The sequence below is a fragment of the Heterodontus francisci genome, chromosome 3 (assembly GCF_036365525.1).
Source record: "Heterodontus francisci isolate sHetFra1 chromosome 3, sHetFra1.hap1, whole genome shotgun sequence".
Lineage (NCBI taxonomy): Eukaryota > Metazoa > Chordata > Chondrichthyes > Heterodontiformes > Heterodontidae > Heterodontus > Heterodontus francisci.
The window spans coordinates 60,268,110-60,290,198 of NC_090373.1; the positions used below are offsets into that span (position 1 = coordinate 60,268,110).

General features: G+C 41.6%; 1 protein-coding gene across 2 annotated transcripts in view; it reads right to left on the bottom strand.

The window, feature by feature from the left end:
• Nucleotides 1-22,089, bottom strand: part of nol10 (nucleolar protein 10) — a 73,186-nt gene that overhangs the window by 20,266 nt on the left and 30,831 nt on the right. For both annotated transcript variants that reach the window (XM_068022587.1, XM_068022596.1), the window contains 7 exons: nucleotides 18,541-18,607; nucleotides 13,997-14,049; nucleotides 12,608-12,734; nucleotides 7,653-7,732; nucleotides 6,850-6,948; nucleotides 4,986-5,075; nucleotides 669-842 (listed from right to left, as the gene is read on the bottom strand). In XM_068022587.1, the coding sequence (XP_067878688.1) occupies nucleotides 669-842; nucleotides 4,986-5,075; nucleotides 6,850-6,948; nucleotides 7,653-7,732; nucleotides 12,608-12,734; nucleotides 13,997-14,049; nucleotides 18,541-18,607 (690 nt within the window). The remainder of the gene's footprint in view (nucleotides 1-668; nucleotides 843-4,985; nucleotides 5,076-6,849; nucleotides 6,949-7,652; nucleotides 7,733-12,607; nucleotides 12,735-13,996; nucleotides 14,050-18,540; nucleotides 18,608-22,089) is intronic.

Below are 22,089 nucleotides of genomic sequence, written 5' to 3' on the forward strand. Positions count from 1 at the left end.
TATGGAGGAGTTTAATTAAAACCATTCAATATGATTACTGTACAAGGCATATCCATGTCATATCAAACACTGGAAATAAACAAACTCTATCATTGTCAATATTGTTAATACTGGACATAAGAATGTGTCTCTTAATCAAAACTTCAGAAGATTCTTTGCCTTCAAGAAGCCTTTTCTTTTTTCTCTTGATGGTCTCAGAAGAATTGGTGAACTGGGTACATGCTTCCCAAATATATCCCAGGCACCTTTTGAAGTTGGACCAGAAATCAAAAATGTATCTTTCAAAACCAAATAAAGCTGGCTATCATGTATATACTTAAACACACATGAAATGTTTGCAGTTCTACAGGCTACCCTCTGCAATGTCAATCTAATAAGTGCAAGACCCATTTCATCTGCCACCTGGACTACAAGTTCTTCTCGTCAGTTACAGAACAAAGCCAATTGTTGTACAGACAACTATGTTGAACAAGTTTTGCAAACAAAATGTATTTGCATGGGGAGAATGTTCTGTTATTTAATTGAACATAAAAGCCATGGATTTTATCTGCAGCAGCTTTTGTAATTTCTTTTTTTTTAAAAAAAGCTGCAGATATTAAAACACATTCTTGTTTATTTTCACTGCTATTCGAGCTCAAAATGTTGCTACCATTTTAATAACGTATTACCTGTTCAGTCTCGCAGAGCTCTTGCAGTTGTTTAAGTTTTTTCTTCCTTTTTTCGGAGGCTTTGGACACAATTGGATTTATCAGCCTGAATTCCTCACTGGCTTCATCCACTTGAAAGTCTGGATTTTCAAACATGACCTTGAACCGCTCATCTCTTAGAATGTTGGGTAGACTCTGACAAAACAGATATGGCTCCAGATCTTTACTTTCTTGATATTTGTAATAAGTCATAACAAATATTATCTTCGTAATAGGTCAAATTTTATACCTTTATTAGTTAGTTTTGAAATGGTGCTCTGGAGACAGTTAAGGTTAACTTACTTTTCTAATTTCCATTAACATAGAGTGATGCCACCCACACCTTTGCTGTTCAGATAGCCTTGCTTCTCACAGAAACTATTAAGTTGAAACCAGAAACTCAATATGTACTCATTCAGGAATGAATCAGCATCCAATCAATCTATGATACATCAGGTTACTGCACCACCCAGTTGCCAAGGTTTTAGTATTTTCTTAAGAGGATATGGTACACACAGAAATGGTCTACGGTTCCATACATTTCCTCATATCCAACTTAAAATACCAGCATTCAAAGAATAACCTGTTTGATTTAAAATCCATGCGTGAATTCTGAAAGTTACCACTGAAATGCAGTATTCAACAAGATTAGACTAAACAGTCTTGCACATACTTTAAAAGTAACTTTGGACTGCTCCTTTGGCTTACTCTCGTAGTGTGGGGAGAACATTAGATTGTAGGAAAAAAACTCAAAGATACCATTATTTATTCAGATTAACTGCAGATCAACTAAATGCCTAGATATTGAAATATTGTATATGGTCTAAAACATTGATAACAATATTTGAAAATGTTGATAAACTTCTATATTAAAAGGATAACTAAGCAGTTGATTTATAATCTCTAACAAAACCTGTCTCTCGTGCTCCTTGGTTCAATTTGTAGCTCATCTGCTTAATCAGATACCCCATGTAGAATTTGAGCAGATAATCTGGACTGGCAGCTCAGCGCAATACTGAGGCAATGTTATATTGTTGGAGGTGCTGCCTTTTGGAGCAAGGCCTCATCTATTTGTTCAGTTATATGTACAGAAAAATCAATTGCATTATTCAGGCTCCCTTTGTCCTGTTTAATATTTGCTCAACCAACAAAAAGATTAGTAATTTGTTTTACTTATTGTATTTGGGACCTTGCTGCGCATAAATTAGCTGAACACTGATCTACCTAGCAATAGTGACTATATTTAATTGGTTATGAAGAGACATAGAATGCCCTGAGGTTGTGAGATAGTGTGATATAAATGAAAGTTTGTTCTTTCTTTATGAAGACTCGCTGTATCTTCCACTGTGATCCAGTTGTTATTAAAATAGAAAATCTGTTCATAATACCCATGTACCTTGGACAGGTTTCAAAACAAACCAGAAGAATTTCCTAAAGAACACAGTGCAATTGGCGGGCAGAGGGCAGAAAGAGGCATGATGAGACCAAGTGGAGCAGTGCATCAACTTGGTAGAGATTTTGTCTTTTTTAACTGGATCCTTCAAGCCTCTTCACTATAAAAAGCACATTTCTGACATATTTACCATGTGTTTTGCACTGAGCTGAGAAAATTAAAAGTTTTAAGAAAAGAGTAAAGGACAAATTACAGAAAAGGAACTATACAAAGATAAAATGAATGATGTAAAAAGGGTCAAAATTAAAAGCATCATATGCAGTTTTTAGCTATAAGCTGGAGTTAGTCCAATCAACAATATAATGAATATAGGAAAATAAATAGGCTGGTGTTTATTTGTTTTTGAGATTTCTTGAACACACACTGAACAAAATCATAGGAGTTCTATGATTTGAGAGTTGTGAATAAGCACTTATCATCTTGACCTCAAAGTATCTTGATTTACACCTTATGTGAAACATTAATACATCGACAAATGGCAAGACATTATCTAAAAAAAAACTTCCACTGATGTGCCTTACTGCATTTCAAAATGGACATGTGTGAAGAATAATTCAGAAGTGGTGACATCACTGCAAATGTCCATAGCAATATTCCATCGACAACAATGAAATAAATGACCATTCATTTATCTGTGGTGGTGCTGGTTGAGAGTGGAATGCTAGTCAGGTTATATTGAAAAACCTGCAGTTTTTTGAATAGTGCCGCGGGATCTTTAACATCTACCTGAACCCATATCAATGGTTTCACATCTTATCCAAAGGTCTGCACTTCCAACAATACCTCAGGATGCACTGGAGCATTGGTCAGTACTCAAAGCCTGAAGGCACAACGTCCCAACATACAAATACTAAGTATTATACAGACTGGTAGATAATACCAAGATTTGATTTATTTTGTTACACATAAATAATGGGAATTAGAAAAGACTGAAATATGTAAAATTAGAATTCTTTTGTAAACACTAAGTCAATGTGAATATGATTTAGAAGTGTCAAAAATGCTGAGATCACACACATTTAATTTAGAACTTAACTCCCCAAATCCTGCCCACAAGTTGTGACTGTGATGCAATATTCCCCACTTGCCTGGATGAGTGCAGCTCCAACACTCAAGAAGCAGCCCACTTGATCGACACCTCATTCACCAACTTAAACATTCACTCCCTCCACTCACAGCGGCAGCAGTATGTACAAACTACAAGATGTACTGCAGCAACTCACCAAGGCTCCTTCAATAGTACATTCCAAACCTGTGACCTCTACCACCTAGAAGGATAAAGACAGCAGGCGCATGGCAACACCACCACCTGCAAGCTCCCCTCCAAGCCATACACTGCCTTGACTCGAAACTATATTACCATTCCTTCACTGTCGTCGGCTCAAAATTCTAGAACTCCTTCCCAAACAGCACTGTGTTAGAATCTACTTTGTTATATTTCCTAATCAAATTATTCTCAGTTTTGAGTCAAGTCATCTAGTTTAAGATGTTCACTTCCTGAGATCTTGCTAAGCTAGAATAGGTGTGAACACTGCAGTTTGGCTTTTGGGATGCAAGCGTCACTGGCAATGACAGCATTTTCTTGCCCATTCCCAATTGCCCTCGAGAAGGTGGTGGTGAGCTGCCATCTTGAAATGCTACAGGCCATGTGGTGTAGGTACACCCACAGTGCTATTAGGGAGAGAGACCAAGCACAGATTAGTCTAACCCATCCATGCAGGAAAACTTGCCAATAGGGGCCACTGGTAGAAAGTTGGTTGATTATATTTCCCTTTTCTTCCCATCCTGGAGAGAATACAACTGGCCTCGGCACCCTACTATCAAACTGCCAAGATCAGCTAACTCAGCACAAACCAAAAACTGACCTTTGGCCCTCCTTTTCCTATATGGTTCAATAGCATACAACACAGCACAAATGCCAACTAACCTGCCAATAAGCCATCATACACGCATTTAAGAATTTAAAAGTACATTTAAATGGTTAATAGGTTGCGCCCAATTGTAAATGGGCTTGGATTTGAATTGCACACAAAATGCACTCTTTGCAATCTTCAATACTACATAATCAAATCAAATTTGTAGTTGTCAGCCTATACTGTACTGTAACTAACACAATGGTGCAAAGTACCAGTGCCTTATTTTCAGCAAAAGTACAGGGAAATTCCTCTAAGATGAGGGAGGCAAGCAGTCCTACACTTTGAAGGGACCACTGGAGTCTGCCAACATTTTTCTTTATTTACTTACCTGAATGACTCAACATTAAACCTGCACACAGTTGCCAGCCACCACTTGCCCCCCCTCTCCTGATCTGACCTCGCTGTATTCACAACGAGTCCAGACCTGACTGACAATCTTCAACTGCGTCGGACCAAGCACTTCCTCTTACAATACGACTGGCATCCTCAGCACACTGACTGCATTCTGATGACACAAGAGGACCAATTTTTCCACAGTCCTCTTACTCATCAGTGTCAGCATAGCAGTTCAAGGTTGCTGCTGGGTTTGTGCTCAAAGTTGGGTGCAAACTAATTTCTAGAGCTGTGCATTTTTCTTCCTGATATTTGCTAAATCTGTTTGAAATGAAAGTGGATTGAGAACTGGTCAGGGAGACAAAAAGTTCATGAATAAAAAAAGAAAAATACAAGGATTACAAGCAGAAAGTAATTGAACAAAATTGAGAAACTTATGAAATACCTCACACTCAACACGGCTGCAAAATCTGTGGAAAATTCAGTGTCAAAATCAAAAACTTCCTGGTTATTTTGTATAGAGGCAAAAGTTTAAAAATCAGCTTTTTCAATAAAATTTCGCATCAGAGAAAACTCTCAAAATCAATAGTTTGTTACCTTTCCCTTCTTTTTCCTTTGAACTTGCTCTTCTGCTTCCTCTTCTTCAATAAACTTCATTGCTAGCTCTTTATTTACTTTTGGCAGTTTCTGTTGACAGGTTTATAAAAAGTGAGATTATTGTTATACAAAATTAATAGATTACTTCAACTAAACAAGAAAAAGGATGTAACAGCATAGTTATCAAATGCTTGCTATTTTATACATTAGTTGACTGGACCTTCGGGAACACTTTCACACTATCAAAACAATTTCATTCAAGTGTGGTGCTGCATCCAGATTTAATAGGTTGTCACATAATGCGTTGATATAAAAACAATTTTGTGTTCTCTAAGAGTATTCCTTAGATTCAAATACTTGTAAGTTTTTGGAAACCATGCCACCTGAGTCACTTTCAAATGACATAGCTCATTAGTCAGTAGTTTGAGGGGATTCAAAATTGGATACAAACACTATCATTGCAGTTTTTAGCTGTGACCCATTTGAATTTGTATTAATGAAGGCTTGCAGTATATTCAAAACCACCTCTCTACAGCAATAATGAAAAAAAAATTCCATATTTGGAGGGGAAAGGCCAAGAAACTCCATCACGAACTATTAAGTCTAGCGTCATTCAAGAAACTACCACTTCAAGATGGAGCAGGGCAAATTGAGATTGCATTGGGATCATAAAGAAAAATCAAACATTCTGGCTTCCACATCTCCAGGATTAACTTAAGTATCTTCACATTTTCTACTTCATTATTGAGTAAAGTAGATTTACATTTATACAATTCATTGCAGATGGCACACATCATGTGAAGTAATGAACATTCAAAACTTGGACACTCTGTTTACCCCAGAATGAATCATGTAAAGAAAAGTGGGGAGAAAGGCATTTTAACCAATTACTTTAAGGAAACAAGGGGCTGGATTTTAACAGCCCGCCGCCGATCTCGGCAGCAAGCTCAAAAAATGGCTGCCCGTGCATCCAATCTCCCGCACGACGTCTCATTTAACTAGCTGGGGCAGCCCGCCCTCCCGCCACCCCCAATCACATGGAGAGGGCAGACCGTCCATTGCCAGAATGGACAGCGCAGGCGCTGCCGCCATTTTTAAAGGACAGCCAGCCCTGCCTGCATATTTAAATTTTTAAAGATACACCACCCCCCCCCCAAAATGTATCAAATAAATTTATAACGCCCCGAGGCCTCGCCGCCGCCAATAAAACGCGGCAGGGCCTTCCCAGCGTCGAGGCCCATAGCGGGCCTCTCCAGGAAGTATTTTCCGAGCCCCACTGTCACAAACCCCAACTTATAAAATTCAGTCCATTATGTTTCTTTGACCCCATTCCTTCCCCACCCCAGCACTGAAAATCTTAACTCTTTCCCCTTCCCCACCAGTATCACACCGGCTTTCCCCAGACAGGGAGTTAAAGGCATGGGAGTGCCGGCCACCACACTGAAGATCGCAGTGGGCCCAGAAGATTAAAGGTAAGTTTATTTAAATTTATTCATCCCGTTCATTTAAATGTTCTTGTCACCCAGCAGCCGGTGGGGGGTGGGGCCTGCCACGGAGCCTCACTGCCACCAGGAGGATCGGGCCCTGTCCTCCTGGCTCCGGCCTTCTTGGCGGGCTTTTGCCGGAATAATCTTACGCACCCCCCCCCCCCCACCCCACACGGAGCCAGACGTCATAGGCTTGGTAAAGTTCAGCCCAAGAAGTCTTTAAACTTGAGTAAAATTTAATTCATTCTTGATTTCTAATGATAAATCACTCAGCACTACCACTTAAGGGTGCATAGTTTCAAGAACAAAGTTGAAAAAAAATCAATTTTCTTTGTTATGCCATTAACACTGATACTAGCTGACTAGTGACCCCTTACCTTTACTTGGACTCTTTGAGCACGTGTTTCCTCTATCTTCTGTCTGATTTTATCTTTTCGATATTCCTCATATGCAAATGGATTTGCCATAGCTTTCACCTTTTAAGTACACAACATTACATTTAGTAATACAAAAGCAGATGCTGGAAATCTGTAATAAAAATAGAAACTGCTGGAAATACTCAGCAGGTCTGGCTGCATCTGTTTTTCTTTAGAAAACACTCAATTTCTTTTCCAATAAGTCCTCTCAACATGGCTTCAAGTTGAAGTAAATCGATTTGAAAAAACAAACAAACTTAGAACGCAGTCATTTTTATGAACCAAAGGGATATAAGGGCGCCGCAGTGGTTAGCACCACAGCCTTACAGCTCCAGCGACCCCGGGTTCAGTTCTGGGTACCGCCTGTGCGGAGTTTGCAAGTTCTCCCTGTGTCTGCGTGGGTTTCCGCTGGGTGCTCTGGTTTCCTCCCACAGCCAAAGACTTGCAGGTTGAGAAGTAAATTGGCCATTGTAAATTGCCCCTAGTGTAGGTAGTTGGTAGGAGAATGGTGGGGATGTGGCAGAGAATATGGGGTTAAAGTAGGATTAGTATAAATGGGTGATTGTTGGTCGGCACAGACTTGGTGGGCCGAAGGGCCAGTTTCAGTGCTGTATCTCTAAATAAAAAAAAAATAAAAATAAAAAATAAAAATAAATATATTTAGTATTAGAAAAGGTCAAAAACACCAAATGTGCATCATATAGTCTTTAAACTGAATCTGGGGATCAAATACTGAAAGCAACTGTACTGGCACACTTGCATACCTTGTGATACAGTCGAATGTCCATGAAGAAACCATGCATGTATGCGCGAAGCAGTGGAGAGCCAATAAGATGAGCAAGACCTACAGTAAAAAGGTACAGCACCATAAGTAGACTTACAATTTTTGCTAAAACTATTTTGTAACCAATAATAAAATTGTGTGCCACTTTCTCACAAATTTCTGAATTATTACCATTCTCTCAAAAGGTTAATTACCTCAGTTTATAAAATGAAAAACGAAATGAAGGGAAATACAGACGTGCACTAATGTCTTTGTTATACTCTTGCAATATTACTGGAATCCCTTATTCAATCCTTTTACATGCGTTTCAAGAAAAAAAAAGTGCAGCTCTAGCACCTCTCCCCAGCCAAACATATCTGCCATCACAGCGTTTACCACATATACTGGAGGATGAGGTAACTGTGCTGTGAAAATGGGGTTGTCATGTTTCTGTGTGCCTTTTTGGCAGATAGTACTGTAGCTCATTCACCTGCTTCTGACCTGTTCTGATTCTCTTATTTATCCTGGTGGATAAGTGGCACTTATCTCCTTTCTCTGCCCTCACCCAGGTCACCTGCTCCGCTCTCCCACTCCCTGATTGCGTGCAGTGGTGGCAACACACAAGTGACAGTAGGCATTGAAATCAATAAATGGCAGTAACTAATGCAGTACCTTATACGTGGCCATAAATAATTCTTTTAATTTTTGTTTGGCTGGGAAAGGGTAATTGGCCCCAGTAAAGCACAGGCCTGCAATCCTGGCAATGACATGGATATCACTTAAAATGCAAAAGATTTCCCTGTCGAGAGTAAATAACAATTCTACTAGGTGGGCACATGATCAGCTTCTGTATTTGTGATGTAACCTAGCTCTACGTCTCCAACACTTCTCTTAACCCACAACAACTTCTATCAGAATACATGCCTGATATCAAGTCATTGAGGAGTCAAAATGTTTTGCATCTGATCAACTAGAAACCATTATTTTCAGTCCATTCCATAAAATCTGTTGTCTTGTTACTGACTCTATCCCCTTCCCTGGTCACTCGCTGTGGCTGAATCAGGCCATGCAAAACCCAAGTATCCAGTTAGACATGACACAAATTTCAAATCCCATCAATCACCATGACCCTTTACTTTCATCTCTGAAACTATCTTTACCCCACCTCAATGAGACAATTGTACATACTTTCAACACCATCAGACTTCATTTCTCCAGCATCTTCCTTATTGGCCTCCCATTTTCCACTGTTCATCAACTCCAAACTATCTAAACTCAGTCATATGTATCCCGCCCCGTAGTAAGTCATGCTCACCTAGATTCCTGATCGGCGCTGACCTATATTAGCTCTGGTCTCCAAACACAATGAATTTAAAATCCTCATCCTTATCCTCATCTTCAGATCCCTCCACTGCCTTGCCCACATTTGCAACCTCTGACTCTAGAACTGCATCTACATCCTTTGAATTTCCAAATGTGGCCTCTGTGCATCTCCCTTCCCATCTTAGCCCTTACTCCCTGGAACTTTGTTCACTGAATCTCCCTGCCTTTATCTTTTCAGCCCTCCTTTAAAAGCCCCCTTCAAACATATCTTTTCAGCAAGTTCTCACTCAACTACTTAACTATTCCACCACAGATCAGCATACATTCTTTGCCTTCTTACTCTCCACCCACCATCCAGCACAGACCCCGCCACCCCCATACCATTCCCACCCCCCATCTCTCCTCAAATCTGTGAAGTGCCTTGGAACTTTTTTCGATGCTAAAAGCAGTCAGATAACTACTTGCTGTTGTAGGAAGGTCTACATCAGACCAGTGGGAGTCATTCAAAAAGGAAACAGTGAGAGTTCAGAGCCAACATGTTCCCATAAAGGTGAAGGGTAGGTCCAACAAGTCCAGGGAACCCTGGATGCCAAGTGATATCGAGGATTGGAGAAGGGAAAAAAAAGGAGCCTTATGGCAGATTCAGAGTGCTGAAAAAAGCGGAGGCCCTGGAGGAGTACAGAAAGTGTTGAGGGGTTCTTAAAAAAGTAATTCGGACAGTGAAGACGGGACATGAAAAAACACTGGCGGGCAAGATAAAGGAAAATCCCAAGGTGTTTTATAAGTATATTACAGGCAAGAGGATAACCAGGGAAAGAGTAGGTCCCATTAGGGACCAAAGTGGCAATGTGTGTGTGAAGCCAGAGGACATAGGTGAGGTTTTAAATGATTACTTTGCATCTGTGTTCACTATGGAGAAGGACGATGTAGGTGTAGAGATCCGGGAGGGGGATTGTGAACAAATTAGCATTGAATGGGAGGAAGTATTAGCTGTTTTAGCGGGCTTAAAAGTGGATAAATCCCCAGGCCCAGATGAGATGTATCCCAGGCTGTTATGTGAGGCAAGGGAGGAGATAGCAGGGGCTCTGACACAAATTTTCAGATCCTCTCTGGCCACAGGAGAGGTACCAGAGGACAGGAGGACAGCTATTGTGTTACCATTATTCAAGTAGGGTAGCAGGGATAAACCAGGTAATTACAGGCCAGTAAGTCTAACATCAGTGGTAGGGAAACTATTGGAAAGAATTCTGAGGGACAGGATTAATCTCCACTTAGAGAGGCAGGGATTAATCAGGGATAGTCAGCATGGCTTTATCAGGGGGAGATCATGTCTAACCAATTTGATTGAATTTTTCGAGGAGGTGACTCGATGTGTAGATGAGGGTAAAGCAGTTGATGTTGTACACATGGACTTCAGTAAGGCTTTTGATAAGGTCCCACATGGGAGATTGGTCAAGAAGGTAAGAGCCCATGGGATCCAGGGCAATTTGACAAATTGGATCCAAAATTGGCTTTGTGGCAGGAGGCAGAGGGTGATGGTCGTGAGTTGTTTTTGCGAGTGGAAGCCTGTGACCAGTGGTGTACCACAGGGATCGGTGCCAGGACCCTTGCTGTTTGTAGTGTACATTAATGATTTAGACGTGAATATAGGAGGTATGATCAGTAAGTTCGTAGATGACACGAAAATTGGTGGTGTCGTAAATAGTGAGGAGGAAAGCCTTAGATTACAGGACGATATAGATGGGCTGGCAAGATGGGCGGAGCAGTGGCAAATGGAATTTAAACCCGAGAAGTGTGAGGTGATGCATTTTGGGAGGACTAACAAGGCAAGGGAATATACAATGGATGATAGAATCCTAGTAAGTACAGAGGGTCAGAGGGACCTTGGTGTACTTGTCCATAGATCACTGAAGGCAGCAGCACAGGTAGATAAAGTGGTTAGGAAGGATATGGGTGACTTGCCTTTATTAGCCGAGGTATAGAATATAAGAGCAGGGAGGTTATGATGGAGCTGTATATAATGCTAGTTAAGCCACAGCTGGAGTGCTGTGTGCAGTTCTGGTCACCACATTATAGGAAGGATGTGATTACACTGGAGAGGGTGCAGAGGAGAGTCACTAGGATGTTGCCTGGGCTGGAGCATTTCAGCTATGAAGAGAGATATGAATAGGTTAGGGTTGTTTTCCTTAGAGCAGAGAAGGCTGAGGGGGGACCTGATTGAGGTATACAAAATTATGAGGGGCATTGATAGGGTAGATAGGAAGAAACTTTTTCCCTTAGCGGAGGGGGTCAATAACCAGGGGGCATAGATCTAAGTTAAGGGGCAGGAGGTTTAGAGGGGATTCGAGGAAAAATGTTTTCACCTAGAGGGTGGTTGGAATCTGGAACACATTGCCTGAAGGGGTGGTAGAGGCAGGAACCCTCATAACAATTAAGAGGTATTTAGATGAGCACTTGAAATGCCATAGCATACAAGGCTACGGGCCAAGTGCTGGAAAATGTGATTAGAGTAGATAGGTGCTTGATGGCCGGCACAGACACAATGGGCCAAAGGGCCTGTTTCTGTGCTGTATAACTCTATGACTCTGATATATAAATGGTACAGCATAGTAAATGGAGATTTTCAGATCAATATGTTTCAATTCTCTACAACTGCAGAATACAAGATTTGGATTCATTTCTGGAAATCCCTTCTGCAACCACATTTATATTTGCAAAAAGCAGTTATTTTAATCAAAATATCAACAGAATGGCCTTGAATTAAATAGTAAAGGTAGTTATGATCAAGGCATCATGAGCATTGAGTCAGTACTGTACATTGCAATGTTAAATGGAAAAAGCATTGCAGCAATAGTGTTTTGTGCAAAATCTAATGGGTAAATGGCACTAAAGAAATTCACTGATCATATCAGACATGGATATATGTTACTGCTCAAGAAAGGTCACTAACCCAAGTGTAATACTTTTGGGAAATAAGGTAATATAAAACTGACTTAATAAACTTCCTAGGTCTTGCTTACTGATAATAAGTGATTACAGAATATCTACTTAGCAACACTAACCATCCTTAATTTGTTTGAAATATTTGACAATTTCCACCTAGTAACTGATTAATGTCACCCCAAAAGTATGCATGCATACTAGGAAAGTATCAGGATAGAGATATTGGTTAACCGGATCTTATTGAAGTAAATGCCAACTTTTTGGTTCAACAAGGAAAGGCTAACGTTTGGGCCATTTGTAACCTGAAAAATGTCGTCTGTGTTTTCCAAAGCCCTGATCAGATATCAGCATGCTTTTTAAAAAAAAATTATGCTTGTCCATGTAATTAATTTCTCAAATCAATTAGCCACCCTCACCAAACATTAAATTGAATTGCTAATATAAAATAAAAACTAAATACTGCGGATTCTGGAAATCTGAAATAAAAACAAAGTGCTGGAAATACTCAGTAGGTCTTGCAGCATCTGTGCAGACAGAAACAGAGCTATCGTTCCAGGTTTGTGACCTTCCAGTTCTGATGAAAGGTCACAGACCTGAAACGTTCACTTTGTTTCTCTCTTTCTCCACAGATGCTATCAGACCTGCTGAGTATTCCCAGCACTTTGTTTTTATTGCTAATATAAAACTTACCCAGGTTTTCTAGATCCTTTCTGGTGACAAATTTATAGTCATCATACACTGTAGTTTCTGGGTTTTCTTCAAGTTCCTCTGTTAAGTTATCCAGGAACGAACACCAGCGGGGTGCAGGCCCCAAAGTCTGTGTTTCAATTGAAAAATATTTATAATGTCAACTGTTAGATCATAAACCCCCACTAAAAATCAGCATTTGCTCCAAGTTATTCTGGTTAGCAGCAAAAACTAATCAGTCAATCTGGAGAGGCATAGCAATACGTTTCCTTTATGACCTATGATAAGCTTCATTGTGATTTTAGGATGAAATGTTGGGGAAGGAGAAAACAAACACCACTCCCAAAAAAGGTATGCATCATTTAAAAACATTAAAGTTTTACTCACAAATACAAACACATCTTACGACAATGAGCACTGCAAAACAAAAATCTATTTCCCCCCCACCAAAAAAGTGTTGAAACTGGACTATGGCTGTAGGATCAAAACTCAACCTCCGGTATCTCACCCAAGTGGTCATTATGCAAATGCATGTCTCGATAATGAATGCTGGCAAGCTCTCATGGGAAGCCCAGCACACTCCTCTTCACCCAATACCCATAGACGTATATTTGTTGTAGTGCTCGTGGGGAGCAATCAGAAATGGGAATCCCCACCAATTTTGTACTCCGTGCTGCCGATTGCAACATCCAGGGTTGCATTAGTATAAGTTAGGCATTGAACCTGTAAACTTACTCAATCATTGTGAATTCAATATTTCCCTATATATCTTCGAAAATATTTTCCTTTTCCTCCTAAAAGCTGATTTTCTCTCAGGTTTCTGCAAATACTGCAATGTCACCTTGTATTAAATGATCTGCCCTGCAATGTGAGGTATCTAAGCTTATTTGGTACCAGCAAGGTTACTACAGGTATTGATGGAAGTGTTCTATCCACATTCTTTGCGATGCAGCATTTGAAGCACATACTGGAGAATTTCTATCTTCTTTAAAATATTGAGTGAGGACCCAAACTGCTGACAGGCCTCCCTCTTCTACCTTGCAAGTATGTAAGGAAATGCTGGAAACATTCTGTGATTTGGCTACGAAATGCTGGAAGCAATGGGATTTGACTATGATGGCCCCATAGTTGAACAGATTCCCAACAATGACTGCCCAGATTTGTACAATATGAATGGCAACATAGACAAAATACTGGAGGAGAAAAATGTTTAATGGAAGCTGCTATTTATGAACAGAACCATAAGGTTATATAGCACCAATACAATCATACAGCACAAGCAAGTAATGCTATTTTACCTAGAATTAGCTGCTCAATAGAAACCTCCACTTATAAAGGCGGATAAAATTCTAGAAGCTGGATCAAAGAAATTCACCAATCCACCATACTTACTGGAACATAGAATGTATTCATCTTAGGTGATTCATTAGCTAGGAAGAACATTCCTGGAAAGGTAAAAATAGAATTGAGTTTTGTTTCAGTCACAAAACAAATCAAGATATATTCAGACAAATAGAGATGCATAACTTTTCAGCTCTAGTGAGTGTGACCAGCTTTCATAATGTTTTCTTGGACCACTCGCTTCTGCAGTAATAACAGTTCACTGTGTCCCCAAGCCTCCATTGCATCTGAAGTCTCTGTGGCATGATTAAGGCCACAACTAACGCTATAGCCACTAATATCCTTCCAGCAGAAAAGGGAGGGAGGAATTGATATGCTTTCTTTTTAAAAACAAACCTGCTCCACCTTCATCAAGTGTACAAGTCCAATTTAACTAATTCCCTGTAGCCTTTTCTGTTTTCCTATGGAAGGGATTCCAGATCCCCTGAGCAGCATGAAAACATCTTCCACTATAGTACTCAAATTGATCTTCTGACATTATTTTCCAGCCCATTGTCAAAAAGTTACATTAGAGAATACAAATACACATGAAAACAATGCAATTGCAGTGCCATTTTTAAGCAATACATTTAATAGAACAAGGAAACAACACAGATAGCAGTATTTGCTAGTTTGTATGTAATACCAGTAATGTATAATTTATTAAAAATAAATTAAAACCATGCTTTTTTCAGTAAGACAGACCTGAATAGAAGCAATTATAGAAACATTTATGTATGACAGACCCTTTATATTGAAGCAACTCTGATTGACTGATGGGAATTGGCAACGCTACGCTTTGGATTTAACATTTGAACTATTAATAGATAATTTAGACATATAGAGCTGAATTTTACCAGCCCTCCAACGTTGGGGGTCGTGGTGGGGGGGCCCCCCAGAATATTCTAGCGGGAGGGGCATGCCACAACCCCCGACGCTGGGAATGGCCCACCCCATTTTACTGGCGGCGGTGGGACCTTGGTGCAACCTATATTGTCTGATCCACTTCTCGCGAGGATCCATATGCACCACATGCAAAACCAGCAGGCCGGTAAAGCCCACGTAGAGGCCCCCGGTCGTGAGCAGCAGCAGCCCCCAAGGAGAGCTCTCCGCACATCTACAGATCCCGCGTGACATACCTGCAGATGTCGAGTGGCGGTGACACATCTCTGTGCTCTACTCAACGATGACCTGCAGCTGATGAGCTTCAGTGGACATCCTATGCCTGTGGCCCTCAGTGACAGTGGCTCCTAACTTTTAAGCCTCTATCATTTCAGGGGCCCACTGGAGACCTTTGAGGGGTAACTCTGTCAGCAGTGTACTGCTGCATCAGGGAGGTCACCAATGCCCTGTACCGGAGGGCCGGTGACTACGTGGGCTTCACGATGGACCCTGGGAGTCAAGCACAGAGGGAATCTGTTTCGGCTCCTTTGTGGGATTCCCACAGGTGCAAGGGGTCAGAGACTGCACCATTGTGGCCATTAAGGCTCCTGCTGGGCGACCAGCTGCATAAATAAACCATAAGGGCCTCCACTCGCTCAACGTACAGTTAGTATGTGACACCGTAATTGCTTTATGCAAATCTGTGCCCGCTTTCCAAGCAGCTGCCATGACACTTTCATCCTGCACCAGTCCCAGCTGGCGCTGCAGCACACTGAACTGGCGCAGATGGAGGGGTGGCTTCTTGGAGACAAGGGCTACCCCTTGCAGACATGGCTCCCGACACCAGTGAGACACCCCACCAATGCTACAGAGGACAGATACAACGCCAACCATGGAGCTACAGAAGCCACCACTGAGCAGGCGATTGGCATGCTGAAAATGCGCTTCCGCTGCCTGGATAGATCAGGTGGTGCCCTGCTGTACAAGCCGGAAAGGGTAGCTCATATCGTTGCTGTCTGCTGTCCTCTACACAACTACGCACTCAATAGGGGGAGGCACTGCAGGATGAGGACAGACGTGAGCAGGACTCTTCCTCGGATGATGAGGACGTTGAGGACTGGCAGCAGGAAAGGCGCACGAGAGGACAGAGAGCAGCCAGGCATCGCATGCAGGGTGAGCAGCGAACAAGAGATGCATGGCAATGCCTTATTGATCAAAGGCTCTCCACACCAAAGGAACCATGTGCTCTGCAATCCACACAGAACCCTCGCTCACCTGTTGTGCAGCAACCCACAGCTGCAACATCTTTCCAGCCACCGTTACTGGCAGTAGCAGACTGAGCCATTGTCCATGTTACTGCATCCGTGGAGATGCACAGGAGTAGTAACTGACACGGCAATGATGTTACTCCATACATTGGCAGTACTGAAAGGCCAATGATGTAATGGAAGGAGACACAATCAGTACATGCTGCACACTTCATTCACACAGTAAAAGCAACACACGTGTTAGTGAAGATGATCTAGAGTTTGAAATTTTTACAGTGTAGTGTCACCCGTACAGACCCATTTGTGTCACGGTATTTTTTGGAAAGGCTTGCGGGTGCTCCTTCGCAATGCCACTTCTGCGCTAGCAACCTTGCCCACCCAGCCTAGAAGAGAGTGAGCAGGGAGGCATCACTGAACCGTGGGGCCACCTTAGAGCGCCCTTCAGCCATCTTCGGTTTCTGCTCTGGTCCTTTAAATGCAAAGGTGATTCCACAGTGTATCTGCTCTAACTTCTGGCTGCAAGGTTTTTCTTGCACATGTTTGAAAACTAATGCAGGACTAGTAGGAAATCTGTGCTGTTGTCCTGGTTTTTCAACTATGACAGATCGACACATGTTCAGGTACACTTTGCTTCTGCAGCAGATCATAATTATTGATGTAATATTTCTGGTTTGCAATGCAGCTAGAATGTAAACATATTTTCCTGGTATTTTTAGTAGTATTTTTAATTCCAGTTACATGTCTTCTCACATAACAGTTAGCAGAGAAATGAACACAGATTCCAAATGCATATCAGTCTGCAGCTTTTCACATTCAGGTAATTAAAAGCCATAATATGTAGATATTCTTAGAAGATGCTTTCATTTCTGATATGATTAGATTAGAGATACAGCACTGAAACAGGCCCTTCGGCCCACCGAGTCGTTGCCGAACATCAACCACCCATTTATACTAATCCTACGCTAATCCCATATTCCTACCAAACATCCCCACCTGTCCCTATATTTCCCTACCACCTACCTACACTAGTGACAATTTATAATGGCCAATTTACCTATCAACCTGCAAGTCTTTTGGCTTGTGGGAGGAAACCGGAGCACCCGGAGAAAACCCACGCAGACACAGGGAGAACTTGCAAACTCCACACAGGCAGTACCTGGAATCGAACCCGGGTCCCTGGAGCTGTGAGGCTGCGGTGCTAACCACTGCCTTTTATGATACAGTTTTGCCTTTTATGATACAGTTCAGTGTTACGTTCTGGTATATGCAAAATTAAGATTATTCACCCTGGTGCATCACACCTACAAGCAGGAATGTTACACGCGAGTGGAAGAGAATCTCAACTGCACAGGACACTGGGACAAAGCAGAGTAAGTTTGTGGCAGCAAAGCAGAAAATGCTGGAGAAACTCAGCAGGTCTGGCAGCATCTATGGAGAAAGAAGCAGAGTTAACCTGAAAGTTAACTCTGCTTCTCTTTTCACAGATGCCACCAGACTTTGAGTTTCTCCAGCACTTTCTGCTTTGCTGCCAGATTGCCAACATTCCCACTCTTCAAAAGAGAGGGAAGTATTTTTTTGGCAGCTGTCAGGAAGCAGGTGCTGGGATGCTTTAAGTAGGGCCCCAGCCCCTGCTACACAGCTGAGCCAACATACATTGTGGCGCCGGATGCCCCGCCTCCCACCATGTAATGTGGGGGTGGGGGTGGGGGGGCGCATCGCTGTCATGCCAATGAGCTGCCGCGCTTAATATAGCAGGGGCTCGGCGATGGGCAATCCGCGCGGGCGGACTGCTGCTTGCAAAATTCAGCCCACAATGTACCCAACACCACAAAATCTTCTGTAGGCAGGAGTAAGTTATTTTTAAGATTGGGATCCTCATTTCATTCACATTAGCAACAGGCAGGTCTCAGAATTTTACTGTATTCTGTTCCCCACAGGATTTCAGAATCCATACATTTGAATGCAACACACAAGAATGAGAAGCTGACTTTAGCATCAGCAACTTTCCCTCATGACATACAAAAGTTTATAACTATGCAAATGAGACACTGCTGTTCTTTTGCTCTTGGGTCTAAGGCCTCCTGAGTAGGAAAAACTATTATAAAGAACTAAAATAAAACAGAAAATTTTTGCATAACAAATTGCAAATACAGGCAGGAATGAAGTTAACCAATGTAGCTTTTACACTGGGGAACTGTTAAATACAAAATACAGACATTATTCAGTTATTGTAAAAATGCATTCTCAATTAACTTCATTGACAGTCTGCAGCTTCAGTGTTCAGTTTAAAAAAGACTGATACTGAAACACTAAGCATATTTTATTAGGAGACATTACATTGACAGCGTATCTTCTAAAAAGGTACACGTATCACCCCTTTCATGTGCAATGTGGTTTTGCACTTACCTGAGTTAGGATAAAGGCAAAGGTCATTGATTTCATGCTCTGTTTCAGTGGAGGTGAATATTTTCCCCTAAAAATAAATGATGAAATTCTGGTCACTGAAGTATTTGTACATCTTGGTCACATATCATCGTCCCTCCCCTAAAACCACCCCATTTCCAGCTTTTTCCATGTTTATCTTGATCCTCTTTTATTCTCAATTCACTGCTGCCAGAAATATTAGGAGGCTTGCAACTGTTGGAGATGATAAAACACAATTTCACAGCAGAGTCACTGGACTGTAGGGAGATCTGAGCTTTTGGGAAATTGCCCATCAGCACATGAAAATCCTAGTATAATCACAGTGCCAGTTTATTTACTCAACAGTTGTGTCTAGGAGACATTGCTGGTATACCACATAAAGACTGTGGAATCTGCCCAGCTCCTCTCGCATTACAGCAATGATGGTTCTTTGATTTCTTGTTTTCATTCTCATCAACATTACGCATGCAAGTACACATTAAGAATTCACATTTGAGCACTACCCCCAATATGCCCAAAACTATATCCACCACATATGATACGAGAACAGAAAGTGCCGGAAATACTCACCTGGTCTGGCAACATCTGTGTAGAGAGAAACAGAGTTAACGTTTCAGGTCTGTGACCTTTCATTGGAACTGGCAAAAGTTAGAAATACAACTGTCTTTGAGCAAGTGAAAGTCGGGAGGGGGGGAAAAGACTGTTGCATTTCTAACTTATGCCAGTTCTGATGAAGGGTCACAGAACTGAAACATGAACTGTTTCTCTCTACACAGACGCTGCCAGACCTGCTGAGTATTTCCGGCACTTTCTGGCCTCATTTCAGAGTTCCAGCACCCGTGGTACTTTGCCCTTATTCCACCATACATGATGTTCCCTTTATCCTGCATTTCTGCAATGTGCATATCCTCTCCTCACACCATGACTCCATTTTTTTTGCTCCATCTCCTTTTCTATCAATTGTCTCCAGCTTTCAGAAGCAGCGACTCCATTCTGGGATGCAATTCCACTGACATCAGGTGCTCTCTGGTGTCTCAACTAAGTGGCTATGCTTCACACGTGAACCTAGACAGAGTGTTGGTAAACTATTCAACTGCAGGGACATCATTGGTGAGTCCAATGCCCACAGATGAGCATTTCTTGCATGGACCACTGGCTGGTGATTAGGAATAGGAATTCCAGCCAGAGAGTTGGATCAGTTCCTGGCTGGGGCAGAGGTCATGTTATACAAAAGGTTGTGACAAGTAGTACAAGTCATGGTCTCCTGAATAAGTTCTGATTGTCTAGGGAGGGTCTGAGAGGAAGTTTCCAGGTTTTTCATCTCTCCCAGATTACACGGCTCCTAGTGAATAGGGAGTGTCTGAATTAGGATGCATAAGCCATTAAGACTACATAGGACAGGGTACGTGGACAATTTTTCTTTTCCTGTCTGACATTTGATGTTTTTCCTTCATAACCTGGATACTGAATCCAACTGTAGTCCCCTACCAGTGTTTTGCTTATGATCAACTAACTCATTACACAGATATGGCAATGAACTAGGACCTTTCTGGTCTACACTTAATCAGCAGGAAAACTATTCGTCATTATACCCTAACCTACTGTTTCATAGAAACACTCAACTGTGACTGCATTTCCATCTTCCACCTAACCATAACTTGGCCACAAACCATAAGCATATTGAATTAGGCTCGCACCAGATGGAGGTGTGGAGTTTCAGCACAACTGCTAAGCTCTCTATCGCCAATTGTGGTAGGTCATGAATTCTGGATATAAAAGATGCCACCAGGTAATGCCCTCCAGTAACTGTTGTTCAAAGTCTGCAGTTTCCTCACCAGCCATACACTGGACATCTATATTTAACATTGTGAAAGGACCTACAAAGGAAAGCCTGTAACATGCCAGAAACCTTTATGTTCTAATGTACAAATCCTATTCTATGTGGGATTAGATTGGGCAGCTAGATTTTTCGGCCGGCGCAGACACAACAGGCTGAATGGCCTCCTTCTGTGCCGTAACTTTTCTATGATTCAATGCCACATTCTAAGCTGGCATGTCACAAGCTCCGCATGCAAGGGACTGTAGCAGAGGTGACAGGGAATTTCAGGCAAGTATATTACTGTAAGTAGCAGTTAAAGCAGAGTGAATCATTGCATTAATGAGGCAATTAACTAAACATTTGGAAGAAAAATGAGACAGCATACAGAGAGAATTTGGAAACAAGATTACAGTAGCTAGCTTAGATATAATGCTACCATTGGCGCACACAGTTGAATTGCCTGTGATTAAAGTTTCTATAATTCCATTACAGACTTTTCTAGCAAGCGACCAGACTAATTTGAAGTAATACATACTTTGAAACCACGATGTTTAAAGTGTGAAGCTGCTTTTTGTGTAGCAACTGAATTCAAAGCACCTGGGACAACACAAACTGCACAAGTGGAGTTACTGAACGTCACGACTGCGATCTAGGTTTGTGGCCACAGACTCCCAATACTGGGAGAAGATTTGTACAGACAATAAAAAAAAAAGCAACTAAAATGCATTGCTGGCCTGTTCAGGTAGATGGAGTGCTCAAATCACATAAGGTGGGTGTAACAGAAATCACACCTGCCAAATAGAAACATATTAATTTCATCATATGGCACACGGCTGAAACCTTTTACTAGACATTGCAAATAACTTTTTAAAAAAAGCAGAACTGAACAACTGAAAACATGGTTGCACATTTACATTCTGAGAAAACAAGGGCTGGCTGAGAGACAGATGAATAGAAAGACAATGGGGGTGCTCTTTGATTCAATTAGTAAGATGGGTCTTGGCAATAGTGGTGATTAACACCCTTTGACTTCGTAGGAGCCAAACTCCACCCCCCCCCCGCCGAGTACGTCCGAAAGACTTTGAAATCCAACAACCTCCAAGAAGTTGCTATTTCAACAAAGATGGTCACATGACCTACCTGCTGGTAAGACTCGGGCTTTCGAATTGTGCCTCACAGAAAGGAAACAGACTGCAATTCTGAACCTCGAGAGGAAGACATTTCTCTCAGTCTCTCTCTCCTGCAAAGTCCCAGGAAAACCACAGTGGCAGTTTCTATGCTTCAAGACTACAGACAAAGCTTCTCTTCGGCCTTCTGGTACCAGAGAAGCAAGCCTGGAATTGTGTACGTGGCCCCAGCTAGGACTCCAAGATCTTAACTTCAATTTAGGACATTATACCAAGGACATTAAGAACCGTATCTGTATTCCATTTATTACAAACTCTACTTCAACAACCCCCCCAACTCTTTCTTCCCCTCTGTATCTATTCGTGTGTGTGCACCTCTCGTTGGCCTGTGCGCATGGATGCGATGTGTATTTTTTGTAATTTTAACCGGCTTAGAGTGATAAGGTTAATAAACTTATATCTTTCTTGCTTAAACTCAAGAAAACCTGTGGAATTGGTTCATTTGCAATTAGAGTGCAGTAAACAAGGGCTCACTGAGGTGGTAAGCTAAAATCACTGTGTTTTAAAAGATAAACCCTGTTGCAG